This window comes from Numida meleagris, chromosome 1 (genome assembly GCF_002078875.1).
Source record: "Numida meleagris isolate 19003 breed g44 Domestic line chromosome 1, NumMel1.0, whole genome shotgun sequence".
In the NCBI taxonomy this organism is placed as follows: Eukaryota; Metazoa; Chordata; class Aves; order Galliformes; family Numididae; genus Numida; species Numida meleagris.
The window spans coordinates 81,360,459-81,386,791 of NC_034409.1; the positions used below are offsets into that span (position 1 = coordinate 81,360,459).

Consider the following 26,333-nt stretch of genomic DNA (forward strand, 5'->3'; position numbering starts at 1 on the left):
ATAATGCAGTGTCAAAGAAGTGCCAGACATGTAGGCTAGTGGTAGTAGAAGTGACAAAGAGGAAGAAAAATTTTCTTACTAGCTCCCCAAGACAAAGATTTTCTTTTTCATATTAAACTCAGGCTTGAATAATCTCCTCCACTTTTACCCCATCTGAGATCCGCTGCAGAGTTTATCTTTGCTCATCAGCCTCCTGAGGAGAGCCAATGAACGGAAGGCAGAGCTGCTTAGTATGTTTCCTCAGTGTTCGCCTAGGCACTCAGCACAGGAAGCCTAGTGCTCAGAAAAGTCAGAAGGAGGAACCTCTCCAGCTTTGAGGAGTCAGGCGCTCAGGAGAGGAGTAGGAAGAGGGAAGAGAAAACACCACCATTGGCTGCTGAGGATGTGCTGGCAGACAAGAAACACTCCCCATGACCACAGCTAGGCTGACAGCAAGAGTGTCAGCCTTGCTGACACTGGAGTGACGGAGCTGCCTGAGCCATGAAAGCAAGAGCTGATATGGAGATTGCTGGAAAGGCTGTGTGTGTTTTCATGCTGCTCACTATCATCAAGCTCAGAAGAACAGAGGGTGAGTCGAACTGTTCTTTGTAAGTGCTCAGGCATCAGGGTGGAAAAAAGGGAAATGTGTACAGGTATTTTCTTCTCATAAGGATTTCTGCTGAGGAGAGGTGGTAGGCACAGTGAAATACGGCAGTGATCTCTTGCATCTTTCTGAGAAGTGGTGGAAGCTCACTGGTATGCTGATAGGAGGGATCAGCTTCTGGAATTTTGCTCTGAGGTTAATAGGAATGACTGCAATCAAGCATGGGCAGGGCTTTGGTGCCGACATAGTGACACTCCTAACCCTTTCTATCAGTGTCGTTGACTTAGTTTTAATATATTCTAGCTATAGCAGCTAATGTCTTCTAGATACTGTTTATTTGCATTTGTAGTGTTTGTGCTCTTCCAGACAGCACACAGTAGTCCTAAGATTCGACCAATGAATTAGGAATTTGAGCAGCAGTTCCAGAAACCTAAACTGCTGAAGACATCTCTGAATAACATGTAATGTGCACGTGTCCATCACTGTTATGGACACGTAGAATTAAGCTGCATGGAAATGCGTCATTTTATTCACTTGGCCAGAAAATAAGAGTAGCTCCTTGAAGATATTTTTAAGCAAAGTGGATGTAGTCATTGCTGGCAGTGAGGGAACACCACTCGGTAGCGCATTTGACAGATCAAAGGGGGGATCTGAAATGTTAACCTCAGTGCCATTACTTGGAAAAACTTAAAACACTTCACAAATTATTAACTTCTGTAGCACACAATAGGCACACTGCAGGTAAAACAAAAACAAAAACAAAAACAAAAACAAAACAGCTGTCCCCATTCTGTCAGAAATGAAATTATCTCAGAAGAATGCTGAGGAACTGTCCTAAGGTCATGAACACAGATTATGGTAGCATCAGAGACAGTCTATAGTTTTGAAAACAGCTGCCTAGAAAGTAAAGGAGTACGGACACATTACAAAATGTTGAAGAAAATTTGGGAGACAAAGGAGAATCCCACTGGCAAAATTTATTTTTAAAAACGGACTTTGATGGAAATATTAAAGAAATCCAATGCCAAAAAAGTTCTGGTTTTTTACCCAAAAGAATCGGATTTTATCTTTTTGGTGTCTTGAGTCAATAATACTCCCCTTCAAAGAAAACAAAAAAAGATGTTCAGTTAAAATCCAATTTCAAGTTTGAACGTCCCCACTCCCAACAAAACCAGCACACTTTTGGTGGGAAATTCCTAGCTAACATTGTTTTTAAACACATTTACTTCAATATTAGTGTGATAGTTCCAAGCAAGTTGTAGTGATGAGGTTTTTCACTTAGAGATCCCAGGCCAAATGTGTTAAAATGATCTGGTGTGTGTACTCTATCCAGAGAATTTGAATGCTGTGTGAAGCTCAGAGGGAACTGTGCTCTGCTTCTGAAGACCAGAGCAAGCTACTCCAAATGAAATAATGTCATGCAAAAATTGTTGTGCATAACCAGACTTTATCTGCATTAGTACTTTTCTTAACATTTCCTTAGCATGCTGCCTCATGTGACTTTGGTCAGTTTCTACAAATAAGAAAAAGGGCAGCTCTGCAAAGTCACTTCATGACTGTCATATCTAAATCTGCACTTAAGTGGAGCTGAACAATATACTACCGAAGCTGCTGGTGCATGATCTGTATGACTTTTCCTGAGAATCCTCGTTGTAGTAGCAGTGGAAATGACTCAGAATTAAGATCTTGCTGGCAAACTTTGAAGACTTTTCCTGGTTTAACAGAACAAATAGGGCACCTCAAGCGGCTGTATGCATACATTCTTCAAAGGAAAAGGATAAGGGGGGGGCGAGTTTTTCTATGAGAGATTCATATAACTAAACTCTTTATTGGAGTAACATTTGCAGTGTTGACTTGTACGAGTCCTACATCTCCAGTATTACCTTGTGACAATAGATATCACCTAGTGCTTCGGGGAAGATGCAAGAAGTCTATTCTCAGGAATGAGATGTGATTCTCTATGGTTAGTTCAGTTCTAACAATAGCAAAAAAGTGAAATCAATGTCACTGCATCAGTGCTGGAGTTAGAGTGTATGAGGTGAATAAAATTGAAATAGAACATCAGCCCAACCTGTCTAGAGTACAAGTTCACCTACACAAATTCTTGAATGCAACTGCTTTCAGCTTTCACTTGGCTTCTTTCGTTAACTAAACTTTTAAATTCTCCTTTGCAAATATAATAACATTTTACTGTCTTGTTACTTCCACTGACTTGGTGTGTTCCCTGTCTTTGTTGCCTCCTATTCTACTTTACTCTGGAATCTTGTTCCTGAAATAAAAATCATAGACTAAAAAAGTATTCTGGTAAATTTACATTTGTCTCTGTTTCACGATTGCTCTGCTGTTCCTTTGTTTCTGCGTGCTGGAATCACTTCTACTTCTTTTACAATAAAAACACCTAAATCACAGTAACATGTTTTTCTTACCAAGATGCTTAAAACAGAACTCTGTGCTGTTAAATTAAGCAAAAATATTTCTCAGAAGGTATCTAAATTGCCCTAACACAATCTTCAAAGCATGTTCATGTGACATAACAGTTTACTTTGCTATGGTCCATACGTAGCATTTGAAGGTGTCTAGTTTCATAACTACAGAAATAGAGAAGTTCAGTTTTGCAAGCTGACCACATATTCCATCACTACAAAGCACATTTTGTTGGTAATGAACTTACAGATGTACACGCTACTTAAAACTCATAGGTAATATATTTTATACACAGTGGTACAATCATTCAAAAAAATTAAGCATAGGGATTCTTCTTATGCTGCTTTATTTTTTCCTGAGTAAGAAAATGTTAGGAAAAAAAGCTGAAGCGGAATACTAAGCATGGTACGAGGGAGATTTTAACCCTATAAAGACAAAGCTGTAAGCCTGTTTTCACAGCAGCTCCTTATTTGCTCTTTGCAAAGAATGAAGAAAGGGCATACAACCCATCATTTGCTGTCAATGCTCTATTTTTGTTTGGAATAACAGGAAAATTCCACTTAAGCATAAATAAACAGTAAAACTTTCTTTATTCTTCTCTTCATGCGGAAGAGAGTAGAAAGTCAAGTTTAGCACACAGAACAGAATATCACTCTATATCTGTTTCTGTAGTAAGTAGTGTGCAGAGGGCATTTACAGTTTATTACAAAGGATTTATGTTATGAAAGAAAAAGTACCCAAACCACTTTGGCATCTAGTGTAAAAGCCCTTTTCCTCTTATCCATTCCAGCTCACATTCTGCTAGGATAAAGATCTCACTTTGCATACTGAAGTTGCTAAGGCAAGTTTAAAGTTAATAGCCATAGTTGTATAAAACATGACAGCTTAAGTTCAGTGAAGATTTATTGATGATGGAAGATTTGGGCAAAGGTACTAATTCTGCAGGCTGGATGATGCCAACACATCACTTCAATGCCAACTCCTCCATTAAAGACATACACTGACCCTTTTTTTCTACAAAGGCATGTTGATATTGAGACATAGCTCTTTTACATAAGAGTAGAAACATAGTCTCAGAAAAGATCCCTAAATCACTGCATCAAATTGCCCTTTTTTACAGGCATTATATCATGAAACTCTTCTCATAAACAATTTGAGCATCTAAAAAAGAGAATGGAAAAGAACCCTAAACAAGTTGAAAGGCCGCTTTTGATCCAGATTGAGGCAAGATACTCTGTTCCAATTTCCAGCCTATATTTGTTGTACTTTTTAAATTGTTCTTACATTTTGAGCTGACAGATTTCAGCACATATCTACCATTCCACTCATGAATGTTACCCAGTTTTCCTTCTGAGGCGTTTCTATAGTACTATTTACTTTCTGCCTTCAACAAATTTTCTCACACACTCCAGATACAAATACCAATGCAATTATTAAAAATGTTACACAGAATTAGTATAAAACTTGTCTGCTGAAAAACGTAATTAGCAAGCTACCTTCAGTGTGACACTTCCTTTCAACACTATCTTTTGCTTTCTCCCCCGGAAACAGTTCTTTATTCATCATACTTCCCTCCAACTGTCTTTCTTTTCATCAGCTTAATTTAGGATTTGTGAGAGGGCACTGTATCACCTCATTTCCAGCAAGGTGAGATTTAACATCTTTCCTTTGTCTACAAAATCAGCTATCTTGAATGACTGTTTGAAAGGATGCTGAAGAAAGTTAAAGAGCATGAGGAAATCACAGAAACTTTAAGAATAAAGATTTGGCAACTGTAAAGTTATATTCCGTCTTGAATGTGAAAACTGAAACCTTTGGTTCTTAATTAAGTTCTGTCAGTGTACTTGTCTTTCTGCAAGATATACGATCACTTCCTGATATTAAAGTTTGCAATCTAAAGAAGTTCCAACCATGCTGCAGACAATTCATACTGTAAAAGCAGAGTTTACAGTAAAGCAGTATAATTTTCTGGCTGTGTTTTAAATTTGCCACTAAATTTGGTAGGACACCAGGAAAGAGATACATGCTGCAAATGACACAATAATGGTGGTAGAAGAGAAATGTGTTACAAGAATAAAAGAATAATTTGGGCATATGGAAAAATGGAATTTTTGAAGATGGGAAAAAAAGGCCTAAGTAAAATGAAATGGGAAAAGGATACATTCAAGGAATAATGACAAAGATAGATAAAAAGGGGACTTGGGGGAACTTAATGATAAAGACTTCAGTCTCTTATTGTGTCAAATGATAAAGACTTCAGTCTCTTATTGTGTCAAATGCTGCCCTTCTATAGATGTATTGACACTGAAAAATGCTGTGTTTGCAGCTTCAAGAGACTGAAGTTTTGATGTGAAGTTCACATCAGTTCAAGCCAGCTGGTTCATGTATTTCTACTGAAGACTTACAGCACTCTAACTACTAACTACTTACTCAGAGAGCAGGGCAGGTTTTCAGCCTGCACTCTGTCCTATGCTGTTGTGGGTACACTGACAGAGTCACAAAGCTGCCATATAGAAAATTCTGACAGTAATTTAGCACCTTCTACGCTAATACAAAGCCCTTCTATTTGTTTATCTTTCACTTCATTCCAGGCAAGATTTTCTAAGCGTTCACAGACACTCTGTGATGGTAGAAGAGGAAAATAGATGCAGAGCTCAACCTATTGTATGTGGCCTCTTCCAAGCGTCTGGTACTGCCTTTTTGATCACAGGTTGCTATGACTAATATAATGTATTCATTCCAAGATACAGTTAGTCATTTAATTGTGGTTTATCACTGATTCAGTTCTTTATACCTCTAAACTTAATGTGTCATTTTCGCAGGGAGGGGGAGGGGTGGGGGGTTGGATGCTCCAAAACACTGTTGTAGATTGTGACAGCAAGAAATAAAGACACAAATACACAAATAGGAATGTGACTAAGAAATTAAAGTAGTCTCCTTAGAGTGTAAAATACTCTTTAGCACCTGAATTTCTATAGAGACTGTCATGGAACTCGAGTCATTCTGGGGGTAAGAAAAGGTTTTACCTGCTGTAAAGAACAACAGAGGCTGGAAAGTTTTCCTACTTGAAAGGAATCAGAAGTGTTTTCAAGCTGTGTACCTGTCTTTGATTTTGCAATGATTCCTCTGAAAATTTTAGTGGTTTCACATTCAAATTTTCCTGTTTTTAAAATATTTCTTTCTCCTTTTACTGTGTGAAATACTCTGAGAAACAAGAGAAATGACTAAGTGATTCTGCAAAAGAACTGGCGTAACTAGTTATCCACTAGAGCTGTCAAACAGACTACATAAACCATGTTAGAAAAACAAGGCAATTTGTTTCCCCAGTCTTTTTCAATTACAGTAATCTCAGCATGACAACAGTAGCTAGTACATTTTTGAAACACAAATATCAACTCCTTCTCTGAGTGTGGTTTTTCCTGAGCAAGGATATGTCCATTTTCAAACTGGAATTTGTCAGTGCATTGGAATGCACGCTCAATATACTGGAATAGAGCTCATGAACATCCTCAAACATTGCTTAAAATCTATTCAGCAGTCAAGGGGAGATACTGAAAAGATGACATAATGTTATTTGAATTTTAATAAGTTGAACTTGAGAATCTGAATTTAAATTGGAGGACTTTGGTCTTCAACCTTATCTCCAACTTCATAACCTGCCAGAGGAGGCTCCAAAGTGAAATCTGCTGGCACGGGATTTGTGTCAAAAGACAAATTTGGGTAGTTCAGCTCAGAGCTGTACAGAACTCTCTGAATCTTAACTGCCTATTTTCTACATCAGAATGACTGACAACATGTTCTCCTGGGCTCTGCACCTTCCGACAAAGAGAAAAAATGATTGCCATTTTCCACAGTTCACTCATTTGTGAATAAGACTGAAAATGTGAAGTTATTTACAATAAATGTGTAGATATATGACCCTTCATATAGTCTCTCTTGGATAGAATGAAATCATTAACAGGGCTGACATTTAATTATCATCCTTCAGTTATCACTGCATGGAGACAAGTTTGATAGCTCACACCTCTTCAGTTTTCTTTTTGTCTGCAGACCCACAGAGAATGAGGCCTTTGCTACACTGGTTATCCCCTTTTTCAATTGCAGTAAGCTATCAGTTCAGCTCAGCTCAGTTATAACACAGGATTTCACCTTTTGAGAAGTAGCAGTGCAATGTACTGGCTTGATTCCAAGCTATCATTCAAATAGCTAAATGCTGATGCATATGGCATATATGCTCTGATACTATTTGTCTTAAACCAATCAGCTATCACAGAGGAAACTTTAGCAACTGACAGTTAGCCATTTTACTGTATGAAAGCACCATTCCGGGAAACAATGGTGAAGTGACCAGTTTGAATTTTAATAGCTAGAGCATTTAACTTTTCCTCTTTAGCAGTAGAATAGTTCAGTTTAGTTTGCCTGTGCAGCAGATACACATCCTTTATATTTACATAAAATCCTGGAGAGAAGGAGATTGTGTCCCCCTTCCAGAGCTGCTGAGCTCATGCAGGCTGGGGCAGGCTGCAGAAAGGCAAAGAAAACAGTCTGGGAGACAAAACCTTTCAAAGGATTTGGTTGGAACAAATCTACAAGAAGACATAGAAATGATGGGAAAAGAAGACAAGAAAAGATTATGTGAAATCCATGCAGCCTGACAAGTCACTGAAAGCTGATGGACTAGAAAAGAGGACTAGGGGAAAGAAGCCATTTTGTAAGAGGTACAGAGAGCATTTTTTTTAATGAGTAAAGCCAACAACTGTAAGTTACCTGCAAAGTTATCACTTCTTAGCATATTGGTTTATGTTCTAGCAAAGTGTACTTCTAGAGACTAGAAGGCTTTGGGAACGCTCAATAGAAAGAAAAGGCACGGCATGACCAACTGCGGCCCTTGATTAACATGAGATCCTTTCAACACCTTCAAACTAAAGTAAAGGTGTGGCTGACCAGGAAGAACAGGACAGGGATGAGCATAATTTCCATTCAAAAACTGCCTTTGTGCTGGTTATCCCATAGCTCATGGATGTCCAAATTTTTGGCTTGTCCAGGCTGCACTGAGTGAAGAGGAATTGTCTAGGGCTGCATATAAAATATGTAGTATTGTTAATGTATGTAAGTAACAAAACTTATTTTATTTCTTAATATTTTTTATTAAAACATAAAAAAGAGCAACAACAAAAAAATATAAAATTAGTGGGATATTTGATCTTTTTTTTGTGTGTGTGTGTGAAACTGATGTATCAGTCTGGTTCAATAGCAGTGGTTGCAATTCTTACTGAGTTCTCAAGATGTTTGTCAGATTTTTTGATGAAATTTTACTGTCCTGTTGCTTCATCCTTTAAAACAGTTTTTCACAAATGTATGTAGTGCCAAAAAGCGATGACACGAATAAGATGTGGTTGTGAAGTGAGGGTTACTCTTCTCTGGTAAGAGAGATCTGGTAAAGAGACATGATCAAATTTTTGAGTTGAATATTTGATTACAACTCCATACATTCCATTTGAAAATTCACAGACAACTGTATTTATGTCAGCTGAAAATGGAGTCACAAGTAGTAATAAATGGATTGCTTTGGCAATCTTAAAACCTGCTTCCGAATACCTTCATCAAAACAGAAAGCACAGCTGCATATCTTCGCTGTTCACAGGACTGTGTTCAGCCGATGTACCAAAATGTGTAAAATTATTTGCCACCACTTGAGTCAGCACCACACTGTGCTCCATGTCCCCATTTCAGCCAAGGCAGTGCCGCTCGCACAGCGCTGTGTGGTTGTTGTGAGCAATGGATGCGGACTGGGGGCTGGGCCTGACCGCTTGGTGGGGCAGAGCTGCCGCCATGATGGTGTGGGGCAGGGGGTGGCTGCAGGGCGGGATGGGCCGGACAGCGCGTGGTCCACAGGCTGTGGGTAGGACATACCTGCTATAACTATTTGCAGACTCATTCCTGAGTATATATATTTTAGTCTGTGTTTAAATAAAGCTAATTCTGTGGTCATGAATAGAAAGTCTTGATATCTCATTAGACTATGTCGTAGCTTGAAATAGAAAGAAAGGCAAAGCCTGTTTTTATCAGAAGCTGTTATGAAAATGTCAGACATTGTTCTTTATAAGCTCTTGTTTTGCAAGTTTTCATCAAGTATTAACCATGCCCAGTCCTAATTTGCTTGTGAACTGCTACATTTTAGCTCATCCAGTTCAAAACGATAAATTACCTGAACTTGATTCTATGCTCTGTGGTAAAAGGAAGCAATGCTCCCTTTTTCATCTGCTTTCTTGGGAGACTGGCAAGTATGCTGGAATATTTCTGCATTAATGTGAATGAGCACCTGGAGGAACAGTAGCACTGTACCTCCATGTGGCTGACAAGCAGGGCTAATGAGCAAAGGCCCAGCAGAACCATCAGCCTGGCTGCACTAGTTTTGGGAGTATTAGATATTCCATATTAGATATTCATAGCACCACAAAAGCAACAAGCTTCCATAACACATCAAACCAGAAGAGGATCAAAAGAGGTGCAGGCCCTGCTGTTAAGCCTTGCTCCTTTACTATTTTCTCCCTTTCTCTGAATTCAACTCAACAACAGATAGCCGGAGTTTTAGCTAGTTCTAGGAGAACACTAACAGGGTCATAACATACAATAAAACCTAGTAATAATATGTTTGTGTTCAATAGAAGGAAAACCATCTTCCTTACTCAACTTTACGAGGAGGTTTTCAGTCAATTCAGAAATAGAAGTGAACTAAACCTTTCACCATTTTTGGCATACACATCCTTCTTCAGTAAAGGAAGTCTAAAAATTATGATTCTAGAAGCATACATAACAAAATAAGAAAAGCAAGAAAGAAAGTGTACCATTTATATTTATGCAAATGCCACTTACCTATACTCTTGTAATGAAAGAGGGCACTAAAGTGAAAGCAGTTTAACTTTCTGATATTTATATTTTAGTAGGCAGGTGTATGTAAGAATAGGACAAGCAAAAATATTTTTTACTAATTAATCTATCATCTGGATAACAACTTTTGCCTCATTAAACAAGATACTGGTGAAATCATAACCCTTCTACAGATTGATCATAAACCTAAAGTTGTACTTACATATGACCTAACAGATTTTAAGCTGACTCATGTGGCTTATCATTTCAAAAGAATGGTACCTGACTAATTCTGGGGAGCCCATGACAGAAAGGCGTAACAGAAAGCACTACTTTTGCTGCCTTTTCCTTTCCACTCTTGAAGCACGCAAGCTCATTTTGGGGAAATTGCCTAACACAATAGGCTGCTTGGGAAATGCACAGCTGAAAGACCATTAAACTGCTATTCCTATAGGATTAAGCATGCACAAGATTGTCTTTCCTGGTCAGCACTGCAAACATTATCCAAAAAAAACCAACCACCTCAGCTCCAACATATGGTCTGTTTGAATGCCTATGTTTGCTTAGTCATTTTTAGATTAGGTCAACTATACTGATGACATGACTCAAAGCTCTGAGGCACTTGGTGTTGTTAAGCTGACAGAGGAAACGCTTTGTTCTCCAGTGTTCAGAGACATTCATAGAGCTCACATGCAGAAGCCATCATGAGAGAAAAGGCTTTTTTCAGTTCCTCTTCTGGTAAAATAATCTCACTTTAAAACACGCACCTCACATTTTCTTGAAATGACATTTAGCAGAAAAAAACTCATCATTTAAAAGACCTTCAGTGTAACAATGTATCATAGAATGCTGCTGCTAGCTGAATTAAGACAACAAGCACTTGTAGGGCTGGTGTATAATATATGTATCAGAAAATTGTGTGATAATTAGCACTTTTCATTTTCAGCAGTGCTTGGAACAGTAGCTGATTAATTCTGGCAGTAATAAGCTGCAGAAAGCTAAGTATTATTTCCATTATTTAATGAAAATTAGAAATGGATGGTTTACTATCCCATCCCCCCGATTTTCCTCTTCTACCAGAAAAAAAAAAAAGCCTATCAGAATTACACTCTGATTTATATGTTATACGGCTGAAGTAACCAATACTTTACAGCACTGTGTACTGTAGAGGAGGGCAATATTGCAGCTACATCTCTGACCAATTTGCAGGAGATAGGTCTACGTTTGGAAAAGAATTCACCCAAAGGATACTTAATCCTCAAAATGAAAAAGCAAAAACTTTTAAGGGAATCTGTAAGTAAGATAAATGCAGCAAACTGCGTTAATTTTGCAAGTTGGAAAATACTTTCCAAGAACTCAGCTAAATAGAAGGAAAAGCGGTTGGCCTGGAAATGCTCATTCACTTAGATTCCCAGAAGACAATGAGATATCAAACAATATTATTAGGGTAGAATCAACTGCTGATTTCTCAAACAAACTAGTAGTAATGATCTGACTAATAACTTAAAGGTGGTGCTCATTAGGATCATTGCTTATAGTGTGGTATATGTTCAGGAATTTGACTTCATATTGTGTTGGCAGAAGTTGCAGAATTCCAGCACTAAGAAGGGGCCCGAGAAACACAGTAAGGTCAAGTCTGGGGAAGACTTTGGCAAAGGTCTGAATAATCAAGCACAAATTAGGTCTTCTAATTCTTTGCATTTAGAATAGAATTGTGTAGTACAGTTGGAAGAGACCTTCAGAGACCATCTAGTTGAAACTCATGGCTAACCAAAAGTTAAAGCATATCACTGAGTGCATTACCCAAATGTTCCTTGAAAGCTGACAGACACGAGGCATCAACCACTTCACAAGGAAGTTTGTTCCAGTGTTTGGCCACCCTCATGGAAAAGAAATTTTTCCTAATGTCCAGTCAGAGCCTCCCCTAGTGCAGCTTTGGGCTGTTCTCTTGTGTTCTATCATCACTTAACCTAATTCTTCAGGAGTTTCTTATATATACATATAGATACAGTGCAGACTTTTTGGGTTATTCGGTTTCTTCTTCAACAGGATACAAAGAACTGAAAAGTCCCACCTCCTCCCCCACTGTTCACAGCATTTTACTACCCATGCCTTGGGATTTTGTTTTCTCTCAATCTCAAAAGTGCCTCACAGAGGAAGTGTGCTATGTATGTCATAACATATAAGGAACTAATCTTAAAGAACAACTACAGATAACCTAATGCAGCTTTCATCTCTGAATGCTTGTCTGCATAAATATTTACTGTGAACTACACCCATTACATATTACCTTATTATGGAAAAGATCCCAATGTGGCTAGTTGAAATAAAGCAAAAGAATTCACTATCCCAAATATGACATCATTTTGAGAGGCTTCACAGCATTGTAATTGTCAAGGAAACAGTGAGAGGTTAGAAACCTGACCCCTTGCATGTGTCAGCTGAAGACATAGGCAGATGAGAAGTTATAAGGCTGGTCAATATAAAAAGAGCAAACATTCAAAAAAGATTCAGTTCTGACAGCTTGTGGAAAAAGTAATTCATGGACACATAGGAAAAAATAAAAATAAAAAATAAAAATAAAATTTAAGGCAATCCTGATTGTGCAGTTACTTGGCTTGCATAAGAAAATCATACTTGCCTACATAGTACAGAAGAGCCATCACAGTGGCATGGCTGCCCCCCTTCCAATGGCCAAAGCAATAACTTACAGAAAGGATATGAATACTATGTCCAGGCTTTTTCCATACAAACATTTATCTTCTTCAAGTACACAACTCATGGATCATAAAAAGACAAAGACAAAAGGCCCTGTACATGATTCCACACAAAAGTAATCTTTAAAGCCCAAAATAAGTCAGCGTCATAGAAAGAAAATCAAACAAAAACCAAAGAGAGAACATGTTTCCAAGCAAACGTGAAGCAGAACTCATGAACAAGATGCAATATTAGAGTCAACACAAGTTGATATACCATCTGAATAAAGATCCTCTGCAATCTTAGCCTCATAAGCAAGATGGATAGAGATACGGGCATATTTTACATCATTGTAGCTGCATACATGGAGCAAAGATGGGTAGGACTTACATACATGCCCTATGTGGACTGCCGCTAGGTGCAGCGGGAAAGCACGCAGGAACACTGTGAACACATTCGGTGTGAATGAGTATGTTCACAAAGACTTAGAAAATAAAAAGACAGCCCTGAGACATAAGGCAATAAACTTTCCTCTTGCTCCCCCATTGCTATCAGTGCTGAAGTCATGTTTGAAAGGTATAGTCAAGGTCTTTGCCCACAGCAAGTGGTCAGCAGAGCCTGACCACTCTTCTGGAGAAGAAGTTTTTCTAACATTCAACCTGCTGCAATTTGAGGCCATATAAGAAACAAAACTTCTTTATATATATATATATTTATTAAAGCACAAAAAATGAGGGCAACAAAACATAAAACTAGCAAGTTGGACACATATGGTTTAACTCAAATAATTAATGTTGCTTTCTGTGAAATCTCATTCAGTAGAAACCTCATTCCAGTGCTTAGTTTTAGGAATGTCCTACTGAAGTTCAATATTTTAGCATAAACAGTGCTGTGAAAACATAGCTGGATCATGGCCATCATGAAGAGCCATAATCCCTGTATTTACCAACAGATACAGGCCATATTCCAAGAGCAGCTTCAGAGAGCAAACTGCAGAACTTAATTCCCACCTAAAATCAGACAAAATTAATCTCCTTTGTAAGAAGACATCAGCATTGCTTTCTGGAATAAGATGCCAGAATAGCTACTAATCTCCTCTGTATCAGAAGAGATCCAAGAGATATAACCACATCCCAGCACAAAGGCATCATTACTCTTATCCATGCCACTTCCCCAGGTATTTGCCTGTCATGGTGTGTTTCAGGTCATTTTGTGATGCTGCACTATCTGCAGAGTTGCTCACTTTAAGATGGCCTGAAGAGAGAAAAGGAACTAAGAAATATACTGGATTGGATAGAACCTGAATATTGTACAAATCTTGAAGATTGAGAATAAGCTTTCTTTGCCTGCTGTAGTATAGTCAGCAAATCCACAACACTAATTACAGCAATTCAGCCATATTAAAATTGTTCTTTCCTAAGTACTGAATTTTTGTAATGGCTCCATGGTGGAGTAAGCAGGAGAACAGTAAGACAATCTCAGATTTTTTAGATGACTAATAAGAGGATAAAAAAATGTATGAAGATAAATATGTTTACTGTACTTACCTTGACAGTAGACAATACCTTAAAAAAGGGGAAAACTCTTCCTTTGGTACAGGAAGATGAGATCAGATTGTATTGCTGCTATCCCATCAGGAGAGTAGAAATCCAAGACTTGCTGAGGAAAGATTGCCAGTAGAGAATCTGATCCAAGTGACAAAAGCAAAGATAAAGTAGGTTCCAAACCTGGAAAAGTGACAACTATATAGAGAGTTTGACAGAGAGCATAGATGCATATGGCTAACAAGAGGCAGGAAACTTCTAAATGAATGCTACCAACAAATGTTTAAGCAATGAGCAAATATTTGAATATATCTGAATAAGATATTGATCTGATAAAACCAATGTGCTGGAGAACAATCTTCCTCCAATATCTCTCTCATCCAATAAGATAAGTCCCAGTGGGAAACATGTTGATAGAGTAGGCTGTAATAGTTCACTGGCTCCACAATCCACAGCTGTAACACCAGATGACAGACAACTTGTGGAATAGCAAAGACAGGACCTCACACCAGAATGTAACAGTGCTGATGTTTCCCCATGAAGCACAGATCAGAACTCTGAGGCATACGTGACATCCTTGGGCACCTTTTCATACATCCTTCTCTTTCCTTGTCTCCTCCAGGAAATAACAGAGTATCAGCAGACCTGGGTCACAACACTGTGATGATCTGCCCTAACACCACAAGTATTTCTATGGTAACATGGAAAATAAGCACCAAGACTGGAGGCCTCTGCACCTTGGCATACAGGTTTGATCAGAAAAAGACAGACAGAACCAACTGCAGTGACAGAATGAACTGGAGATCCAGACCAGACTGGGACAGGGCGCTTAAGATACAGCAAGTAGGAATGGCTGATGAGGGAAATTACACCTGTGAAGTGGTAAATGCAGATGGGAATTTCCACTTCCATTATCACCTGACTGTGCTAGGTAAGGGTCTCCTTCCTCATTTCACTGTTCTCCAGAGAACCGTGTCCAGGCCTGGGCATACAAAGCTCCTCTCCTTGTGCACAGGAGGAAGTGTGCAGTAAGAAGAGGAGCTTTCTCATGGGAATAAAGGGTCATGCATTTCATTTAAAGTAACTGTTTCTTTCCTTTCCTTATTTGCCAAAATTATTTTCCTTTCTCTCTGTAGAGTTACAAATGACAGTTGTGAAGCAATTTTCAAGACACAAAAGGAGAATTTTGCATGAGCAATTTGTTATTCTGCAGTAACTCACTAATGCATTAATTTATCTAAAGCATATGAGATTAACACCTCTGAGTACCAAGATATTCTATCAAATACATGATGTTAGTACTCAGATAGGAAGAGCAGCATCATTTCCTCCTCAGCTGGCATTCCAATCCATTTTAAGCCATGACTGTGATGGCTCTTGGGACAAGTCTAATTCAGCCCTATATTCCGTAGAATTCCCTACCTCCATGCCCAGGGATACCTCCTCTCAGGGCATGTGGCTGTGGTAGCTCACTTGAATGGAGGAGAATTGTCCAAAATGAAAAAAGATACACCATCGTTGTCTCCTGTGGCTTTGGAACACACTGCTGTGATGAGATGGCACTTCCACCTCTCCTCCTCTCATTATGCTCCTTTTGGGTAGTCAGTAAAATCCTCCTATCCCATTGCAGCAATCCACATGCATCTCTCCTCTTCCTGGTACTTTGCAGCCTCCCCAAGAACGAACTTGTACTGCGATGACCATGGGAACCCTGTGTGCGAGGCAGAGACAGTGCAGCCAGCTGCTGAGATCTCGTGGGTCCCAGAGAGCAACTCCACACCCAGAGCAGACAATCATGATAACGGGACAGTGACTGTTCTCAGCAGGTTTGCAGCATCTAGCACCAATGGGAAGAATCCTACCTGCATTGTGTCCCACGCAACTCTGAACGAGACCAAGTCCATAGCCTGCTCCCCAGGTAAGCTTCCCTTTGTGTGCTCAGTGTTCAAAGTTCTGTTTAGCCCTCCATTCACATTCTTGCTCTACAACTACAGAAACCTACAATGAAGTTCTATGTAGATGAGTATCATCCCATACCACCTTTGCTCAGAAACACTGACAGTTTGTTTGTGTTCCAGACACTATTTCCAAGTGGTTTCTTGGAATGAATGCATTAGTATTCTTTTGGTAGTTCGAAAGCTGTAGAAAGCAGCCTCAGAGCAGACATGCTCTTACTATTAAAATAACCATGTGGAAGTAGATCATCAGTAAAATTTGTTGAGATGCAAAAGATCTCCTGCTTGGATCATGGTAAGACAGAGAAAGAGACCCAACTACCATATGTCTAGCAGAAACAAATAAATCACTTCATTCTGAGTTGTGAATGTCTGACATTGTAAGAGATTTGGTTTCTGCTTTTTGGTTTGGATTTTTTCCTAAATGGACAACTACATGTGAGTTGCAATATGGAGATGTGCTGAGTCCTTGTGAGAGGCTCATCCACAACTTAGCGTGTAAATGTCATGAGTTGTCCTCTTTGGAACTTCAGCAATCTGCCTTTGTCTCTGACACAAACTACATTTTTGTTTCTCAGATAGCTTTCATTACTGACTTTCCCTTTTGCTAAAGGGGATTATATTTTACAAGCATGCTGAAAATGCATGTGCTAAAGCAGCTTTAAATTTATACTGAAATATTAAAGAAAGAGCAGTAAGAAGACACAGCTAAGACTAATCCATTGTGTTTAGCACACAGAAACCTTATCCTGAATATAGCCATCATTCTCGGTTTCCTGATCATCATCACCTTTGTGGCTGTCATTTACTATTTTAAGCTCCATGGTTACAGGTATGTACAATATGGGGCTAAGGAAAATTTGTCTAGTGTTAGCAGAAAGTTTTAAACACTGTTCGTGTCTTGAAATTAAATGATTCTGACACTCTGTGCTGCTCTGGGTAACTACTATGGGTGAATTAACTATATCAAATATTTCTACTTTCTACTGCAGTAATTGTGCATTGCACACATCTTCACTGAATAATGCAATTGAGTAAAACTTAGGTAGTTAGGTGTTGGCAAGGGATCCTCATTACACTGCATGCTGCTCTGAACGGAAACTCCTCATTCTGACAGGAAACTGTCAGAGTAAATCCATTCTTCAGGTACTGTGAAAGCCTGTCAGTGTCTCCCTTGTTCACATCAGAGTATTGGTTTCTCTGCCACCAAGCTTGATCAAGTGCCAGAGGATTCATCAGTGGCATATCAACTGAGGGGACAACAGATTTTGTATGTATTTTGAAGAAGCTCTCTGGGTGAAGCTGAACTCTAGTCCCTTTAGGATTTAGAGTGGAGAAGAAAGCAGTCCCAAGGAAAAAACCTACAAAAATAATTTGTGCAGAGAAAGGCTAATTAGCACTTGAACTGAACACCCCTGATAAATTCCCTCTGTCTCCTATTCCCAAACTGGTTTTTGTCCCAACTTTCTCCCAGAGATGAACAATTAGTTCAATACAAATTTACTAAGGACAAATTGTACATCCTTCCAGAGGATTTTGATTTTAATCTTCTTCCACTTTGTGTTTAAGTTCCCAAAAACATCAGAATGCACCTGAAAAGAAAGCCAGGGTGCTTCAAATTCAGGATCAAAAGTGAAGGATAGAAAGACATGAGAAAATTTTTTAGCTTTATTCTTGATGACAAGTAAGAAAAGTGTTTTATAACCTCATGATCAAAGAAGCTCAAAAGCCCCTCAAGCCAAGACTACTATTGAGGATGAAATTTGTTTTAATGCTTATTTTCTTTCTCACAGATTCTGTCACAAAACCAAACCTCCTGATATTATTCCTACATATTCCTCACAGGTAAGGAGAATTACACAGATTAGACCATCACCAAATCAGGGATCTTCTAATAGCCCTGAAAACATGGTCAAGTAAGAGAAGCCATTAGATTTTTATTCTTTGCTTTCAGTAGGTACTACTGTGTCATATATGTTTGAATTAAGCCATATCTCAGTACAAAACAGACTATCATCACCGTAATTCTGACTTGGAGCAAGTATTAGAGGCATGTTTCAACAGTAAAAACTCAACAACTGCCATCTTTTGTTACTGTAAGGAGCAAGTCCCACAGCATCTTCCTGGCCATATTAGATACACTGATCATAACTGTTGTACTAAGAGTACTCAGGAAGGGAGACAATATTGTGGGTTGGGGAATACTAAGAAAGGTATTAGTAAATAAAATGATTAAACAACAAAACAAACACAGGAAAAAAAATCTCCTGAAGTTCAGAATGAAAATGTGCAAGTTATGAAGGTCACTCTTTATCTTGAATGGTCAATCCTCAAAGAGCCAACTGCACTCAAGACAAAACATTTCCATAAAACGATGGAAAGTGTACTTAGCTGCAACATGGGAAATATTCTTGAATTCCCTATGCTGTTACAAACTTATAGTGCAGCTGAGAAATTCACTCATCAGCTCTGTATCTCTGCATTTTGCTACCAAACATAAATAACAGTGTTTCCATGCACAGAAGCCGTGAGACATTTATGCTGTGAGACATATATATTGTGCTTATCTATGTACCTACAGCAGACACTAGGCTCAAATTCTGTCATCAACTTAAAAAAGTACTTCAGTTTAGATTTCTGAAATGACTTAGCCAATTCTAGCTATTTTAGTTCTTTACCTTCTGCTGTCCTGCCTCTCAATTGTTGCTGACAGACACAGTTTCATTAACGTAAAATAATCAGTTAAGTACCAGTATTCGTTTTGGCACACTTTCATTCATGTGTTTGTAGACTATAATTGCAGACTGATGGAGTAATCAATCATGGTCAAGACCCTACCTAGTTATCATAGAATCATAGAACGGTTTGGGTTGGAAGGGATCTTTAAGATCATCTAGTTCCAGCCCCCTGCTGTAGGCAGGGACACCTCCCTCTAGACCGGGTTGCTCAGAGCCCCACCCAGCCTGGCTTTGAATGCCTCCAGGGAGGGGGCAACCAAAGACTATCTAAGCAACCTGTTCCAGTGTCTCACCACTCTCACAGTAAATAATTTCTTCCTAATATCTACTCTAAATCTATCCTCTTTCAGTTTAAAGCCATTTATCCTTGTTGTGTCACTACAAACCCTTATAAAACATCCCTTGCCAGTTTTCCTGTAGGCCCCCTTCAGGTACTGGAAGGCCACTTTAAGGTCCCTCTGGAGCTCTCCCTTCTCCATGCTGAAGAGCTCCAGCTCTCTCAGCCTCTACCCTTAGGTGAGGTTCTCAAGCACTCTGATCATATTTATGGCCTACCTCTGGACCCTCTCCAACAGCTCAATGTCTTTCTTGTGTTGGGGAGCCCAGAACTGGACGCAGTGCTCCAGGTGAGATCTCACGAGAGCAGAGTAGAGAGGCAGAATCACCTCCCTTGACCTGCTGGTCACACTTCTCTTGATGCAGCCCAGGATACCCTGCCCTCGTGAGGCTCTATCTGGAGTATGGCATCCAGGTCTGGGGCCCCCATTACAGGAAAGATGTGGAGCTGTTGGAGAGGGTCCAGAGGTAGGCCATGAAGATGATCAGAGGGCTGGAGCACTTCTCCTACAAAGACAGGCGGAGGCAGCTGGGTTTGTTCAGCCTGGAGAAGAGGAGGCTGCCGGGAGACCTCATTGCAGCCTTCCAGTATTTAAAAGGGGATTATAAAAAGGAGGGGAATCAACATTTTACTTGAGTAGATAGTGAGAGGACAAGGGGGAATGGTTTTAAGCTCAAGGAGGGAATGTTTAGATTGGATGTTGGAGGAAGTTCTTTACAGAGAGAGTGATGAGGTGCTGAAACAAGCTGCCCAGAGAGGCTGTGGATGCTCCATCCTTGGAGGAGTTCAAGACCAGGTTGGATGGGGCCCTGGGCCACCTGGTCTAGTACCAGATCTGGAGGTTGGTGGCCCTGCCTGTGACAGGGGGGGGTGGAACTTGATGAGCCTTGGGGTCCCTTCCAACCCAATCCATTCTATGATTCTATGATACAGTTGGCCTTCTGGGATGCAAGTGCACACTGCTGGCTCATGTTGAGTCTTTCATCAACCAGCACCCCCAAATCCTTCTCCTCAGGGTTGCTCTCAAGCCATTCCCCACTCAGCCTGTATCTGTGCTTGGGATTGCCCTGACTCAGGTTCAGGACCTTGCACTTGGCCTTGTTGAACTTCACGAGGTTGGCATGGCCCCACCTCTCAAGACTGTCCAGGATTCTGGATGGAATCGCTTTCCTCTAGTGTGTCAACTGCACTACTCAGCTCATTTGTTCTTTCTATAGAAAGAGACCCTAATACAAAAATTTCCAGGCCAAAATAAGTGAGTAGGGGAAGAGAATGAAGGGGAAAAGGAATCACAGGAATCACTGAAGCTTTACCCATCAAACCTTTGAAAGGAATCTTTGAAAGCAACACAACACTGTTTCTTTGGTAGTAAAATCAAAAGATGGCAGTTTGGTTGGTTGTTTTTTTGTTTGGTTTGATTTGGTTGTCTTTTTGAGCCAAAAGAGGAATTAGAATGGGAGCATTATTTCCCAGTTACTTTCTTCATTCCAGATGAAAAGCTTGCAGAGACTTGCCAAATTAAACTACTTCCTGTATTCACAGTTTTTGTTTTTGTTTTACTAGGATGACACAGTGGAGGTGGAACCTTATACTACTTACGTGCAGAAGGAAAATGTAATTTACAACTCAGTATCTGATCTGACAATGAGGCAGAATCTTCCACAAGGACAGTCACCAGCAACATGAGAGATCCAGCAACGCTGGAAAGAGAATTTCTATTACTAAGACCAGTCACAGAAAGAAATTTCTCAAAGCATTTTTCCAAATTGGGAGGCAACATAACTCACTAGGTCTCCTTAAAGACCTGTGTTTATTGATGAGTCTGCATAGTTCTTTTTTCCCCCTTTTTTGCCTTCTTCCTTGGTAAAGGAAAAAGGTGTCCTTTTTTCCTAGGGAAAATATGTCTGACCTTAAGACATAGTTTTTCCTGGAAAAAATACGTTATGATTGGTTTTCCCTTTGCTGATCTTGCATCAGAGATAGTAGTTTTGGTGGCCACTTCTAGGCATTACTTTGATACACTTGACACTATGTTGCGTACATCTGGGAGATGTGAAGAGTGTTAAAGTCAAACGCTCTTCAGTTAACAGCCACTTTTTTCTAATTGACAGAAGACTAACATAATGGCTCTGAGTACTGATCATCATAGAACATTTTGCCTAGCAAAAAGTATCAGTAGGGAAGACCTTTAATCTCCCTGTTCTGAAAATGGAAATGAGTCATGAATTTACACATTCATTCACTAAAAAAGAGACATCACCAGCATGTTGATTTAATTTGCTAGGTTTATGTTCAGTATTTCCACTAGACATATTCATTTGGTATGTCAGATTATTGTAATGATTACTTTTCCATAAGATTCTTTGGAGGTGGGGTTTTCTTAAAGGTATTGGCATTAAGATACTGTAAAAGAATTACATTACTCAAATCTGGTAAGCTATTTTTAACAGAAACTAACATTAAGTATTTCACAATGAAAATTTCAAATGTATTATCTGTAACTGTGCAATAATGTACTAAAAGGACAAAATTCCTGATAATTGCCATATTTATTTTAAATACAACTGGAGATCTTTTACTCATATGTCTAGATCTTTTATTATTATTTTTAATATAACTGCAAGTTCACTTTCTCGTATGTAAATTAGCTTGCATATCTTAATGTGTTTCATGTTAAGATGATTTCTTCTCATCTTCCCAAAATATCTTTTCGGAATAAATAAAAAAATTATCTCTGCATATTAGCAGTTCTCAAGATTTTTGGACTGATGTCTTACTAGCTAAAGTATGAACTGGCTTTACAGTAACAGTAAAGAGATTCATTTGTAAATTTCTGTTTACTGTCTTTTCTTTCAGTATTTTAAAAGATTGAATGAGTAGTTTGCCTGATGGTAGGATCAGAAGAACTGGGTTTTTGCTTTAGTCCACAGAACTCTCTTTGCCACACATTGCTTGAGTTCTCTTTTCAGATAGCCTCCTGAGGGCTATGACGCACTGCTTGGAAAAGAGTCTTCTAAATTGACTGAAGTTCCTTGAATGCATTACTCACGTAAACTGGTGTGATTATTAATTTTCACTCTATGAGCTGTGAAACAGCCGCTTTTGTCCAAGTGTTCATACATATGCAAGTATTGCTTTTCTCCATTTCTGTATGTCATTTTGAAATACGAGGGATCAAAGCTGCAAAATTTATTTAGGGTACTGAAATATAAATCAGCTACAAATGTAAAAGTCTAACAAAACTTCAATTTCCGGTGTCTTCCCAAAGGAGTGAGCCAGTCAGTCACGGTCCTCTGAAATTCCCCACTTTAAACTGGTGCGATACTGTCCAAACGATCCTTTTTTTGCATTGCAGACAACCACCACTTCTCAGATTTTTTTCTATGGACTGGAAAGTCATTTATGTTGTTCAGTGTCCATAAAATGGGGTTCATCCTATGGGACAGCAGCTTTTGAAGGTAGATTCTTGCCAGTTTATATGCAATACATTAAATTTATCAAAGTACAGAATCTGCTAATCTGCTGCCCAGCTGCAGGGTTTTAAGATTCTTTACAGGTCCATTACACTGGACTAAATATGTATGATGCAGACCTAGATTTTGCTAAGTTGCTAACTGATTGATTATTTCCTTTGTCCTCTACTTTGTTCCAGTCAGGCCTGCTAACCATGCACTTTGAGGCAAGAGTCATGTAGACTGTTGATGGTGGCATGAATGTTTTCTAACCTGAAGCCCAGTGTAGCCAAGTGGCTAGAAGGTCTCATCCGTCAACACAGTAAATAATCTTGCCCTTTCATGTAGACAGGAAGGCCACAGTTTCTGTGCCTAACTTATGAGCGTAGCCAAGGATGCAGCCAGATCCTCTGCAGTAAGCTGGCAGAAAACAGGCTTTTGCCTGTATTTTGTGACTGTGATAAATGCATACAAGTGTCTCAGGTACACATATGTATAAAATGATCTTTCTTCCAAGAAGTACAGAAGCTTCCTTCCTCCATTCCTCATTCTCTATCAGGCTATTTGCTGTTTCTCTTTGCAGTGTACTACTACTGTGCTACAGTCATCCTCCATGCCAAAAGTTCTGAGTCTATTAGTGGTCAGACAATCCTACCTTCTAAAACTCCTCAGCATGTTGCAGAGTCACAGGAAGAAAGTTAGTAGCTTTTCAACTGCTTCCATAAACAGAAGTTTTGGTTTTCACCACATTTTTCAACAATCAATAAACTTGTGCCGCGACATTTACTTCTGCTTAATTTATTCTCCCACATTTGCTGCTGTATTACATTTACATATGCATACTCCAGTCTCTTGCTAGTTTACATCTGCCATTCCTTCTCTAATCAGGCAGTTAATAATCATGGTTATCTTATGACTGTAGAGAACCCTGAGCACTGAGCTTATATGCACTGAAATTACTGCTTACTGCACAGATCAGATTGCACTGTCGTTCCTTTATGGTATCCAAACTCTGCCTCTGTCATCCTGGCCCCTTGATATACCTAAAACCGTAAGCATTACAAGGCAAATGCTATGTTTAGGCTCTGAATTTGCAATCAGATTGTACAAAGGGATCCTAATTCAAAACAGAGGCTCCCGCACAGTGTGAAAATATAAATAACACAAAGAAGCTGCAACCTGAGCTAGATGGGAAGTATGTTTGCCACATACTATGACTCACGCTATCCATTTTGCTCAAACAGATCTTGCTTGTGTACAAGCTTCCTCACTGATCAGTACATGAATCTCACCATACAAAAAACTTGAGAGTTCACAACTCTTTCTGTCCACCACAAATTCTGCTTGGAATTAGAATTGTTTCACACATACTGGATGCAGGTAGCACCTGTATCAGCAATGTTACACAACAATATTCTAGCCTGAGTCATCAAACTCAGAGCACTGCTCTAGTTGTTTTCATCTTTGTAAGAGCATATTCTTATCACATTGTGTACCAGACCCATTTTTTTCCCACATTTTCTCTCTGAGCTTTAGTCATTATTGTCTAGGTGTTACTATTATCTGTAAAACATTAATTAATTAACAGGGCCGTGGTGAGTAGACACACATAGCCAGCTTCTGTCTGGCAGTACCAATATAGTTGCTCCACAGTAGCTTTTAAATAGAGTGCTGCACTCCAAGACCTCAGAGCCTGAGGCTGTGCCTGCTCAAGGTGCATGTAGACACTTGATAAGTCCCTGTAGGTTTACAGCAGCTTATTGAAGCCAAGGCACAGCAGAAGACCTACGCCTCTAGGCTGAAGGCTCTTCTCCCTTACAATCTATGTTTGTCCAACTGAAAACACAGGCTTTGCGCCGATGCTGTAATAAAACCATCTTCTCAGGCCAGTTCAGATAAAATGTTGCTGCTGTTAAGAGGAAATTTGAAACTCAGGCTGACCCACAAAATACAGAAAGGTCTAAAAAGAGAAGTTCTTTTGACGCCCTATTTTGGCACCAGTTATCTCGGTCTTCGGCCTCCCACCAGTAAGGCAGAAGCTTGTATGTCACTGTGGTAAATTATGGGAGAGAGAGGAAAGAGGGAGTTCACAGCCTTGCTGTGTAACATTATTAAACTTGTTTCTTCTTGATCAAAAGCTCTAGGCTTTTTCCCTTCCTCTCAAAGCCTCTCTGATTTTTTTTTTTTCAATTTTTCTAGCTTAGTACTTTCAGGTGATATATCCTGGGAATAAGAAACATTCCAGCTATATCCAGATGAAAATGGCTATTCAGGAATGTAAGTTAAAACCTATTATGACCACTAGATGACAGTTTCACCTCACCCTCTGAAAAACACTGCCATAGGAGAAATATTCATTCTCCACATGCTCTCTCACTGGATTTGGGATTCTAGAGATTCGTTTTCTTACATGTAGGCCTTCTTTTGTGACATGAAGGTCTCACTTGAAAAAAAAAAAACATTTTCCTGAGTGTGACACAATAGTGTATATAAGAAGATAGTGGCATATAAGGCAATTCTGAAAGCAACAAACATGGCATAATATTCACCAACAAGCTCATTCAGAATGGACTGGTCACATCTCTACGGTATACACAAAACCACAGTTTTATAAGTATTTTTTTTTTTAGTGTTGTAGGTTCTGATGTGATAGAGAAGAGAATGGGGAAAATCCAGTGGGACATCTAGGGGTGGGGCATTAAAAGGCCTATTAGGAAGATGGAGGAATTAATGAGAATTCAAGGGACTGCAGTTAAGGGCAGAATGTCCCCTTCTTTTTCAGCACCCCACGTTGCCAGTGGAAAGGCTCCTTCTCCTTTTTATTACAGGAATCCAAATCCATCTTCAACCTGACACACACAGAGCACTATTTCTCTCCTGTGACCCCACTGGTTCCCAAACCTCCTAGACTGCTTTTTTTGGGAAAGGAAGAAAGTGGGTGTGAGGTCCGAGTGGAAAGGCAACAAAGGACAGGGGTGTACGGGCTAGCCACTCCTGTTACTGGTGAGATCAGAAAGGTAGGTCTAAAGTAGGGACCGTATGAGAAATCCTATGCCTTTAGTAATACTCATCCCCTCACTGACACAGACCATTGACCTCAGGGCAGATAGTAGAGCAGAATGGCATCTTCTCCAGTCGTTACTCAATTCAGACAACTGGTGCTTACGTCCTAGATAAAATATACATCTGAAGTCAGCTTTGCCCAAATTTCCTACTGTTTTCCCTCAGCACACACCTGGAACCCAAACACCACACAACATATGAAGAGATCATCTTTATGGCTCTCTCACACTGAGAACCATGGATCACACTTTTTTTTTTAAAGTTTGCATCTTATTGCAGTCACAAGTCAGTCCCCTTTACATTTCTCCAGGGTAACCACCTCAGTCCAAGCCACCTGCCTCTGCTTTTTTTCTCTTTCCACTTTTCTGCAAGCACTCAGACCTCTCTGTACTGAAATGTTGATAATAATCTTAGAATTTTTATTAGCTGCCAAAATAATTTTCCTATATCAAGCTTCGTAACAAACACATTGCAAGGGTCTGAAGATGTATGATGTCAAAAGCTGTATATTCAAACACAAAACAAACAGATGACTGGGCATGGATTTGTGTGATCCACCATGTTCCTCGACATCCTGTTTCAGGAAATGGAAGCAGATGAGTGTGAGGTCCCAGCAAAAAAAAAAAGGATTATCTAGCCTAGCTAGTTCTGTTTCTGGTAGGACAAAGAA

General features: G+C 39.4%; 1 protein-coding gene across 2 annotated transcripts; it reads left to right on the forward strand.

Moving 5' to 3' along the window:
* LOC110399839 (cell surface glycoprotein CD200 receptor 1-A-like) lies at positions 223–21,960 on the forward strand. 2 transcript variants are annotated; one of them, XM_021399193.1, is made up of 6 exons: positions 224–568; positions 14,741–15,049; positions 15,788–16,036; positions 16,806–16,905; positions 17,867–17,918; positions 20,712–21,960. In XM_021399193.1, the coding sequence occupies exons 1-6, from the start codon at positions 481–483 to the stop codon at positions 20,832–20,834; spliced, it is 921 nt and encodes a 306-aa protein (XP_021254868.1). In that variant the 5' UTR covers positions 224–480; the 3' UTR covers positions 20,835–21,960. The 2 variants fall into 2 exon arrangements, with proteins under 2 accessions (XP_021254878.1, XP_021254868.1); XM_021399203.1 differs by lacking the exon at positions 16,806–16,905 and having other exon boundaries at positions 223–568.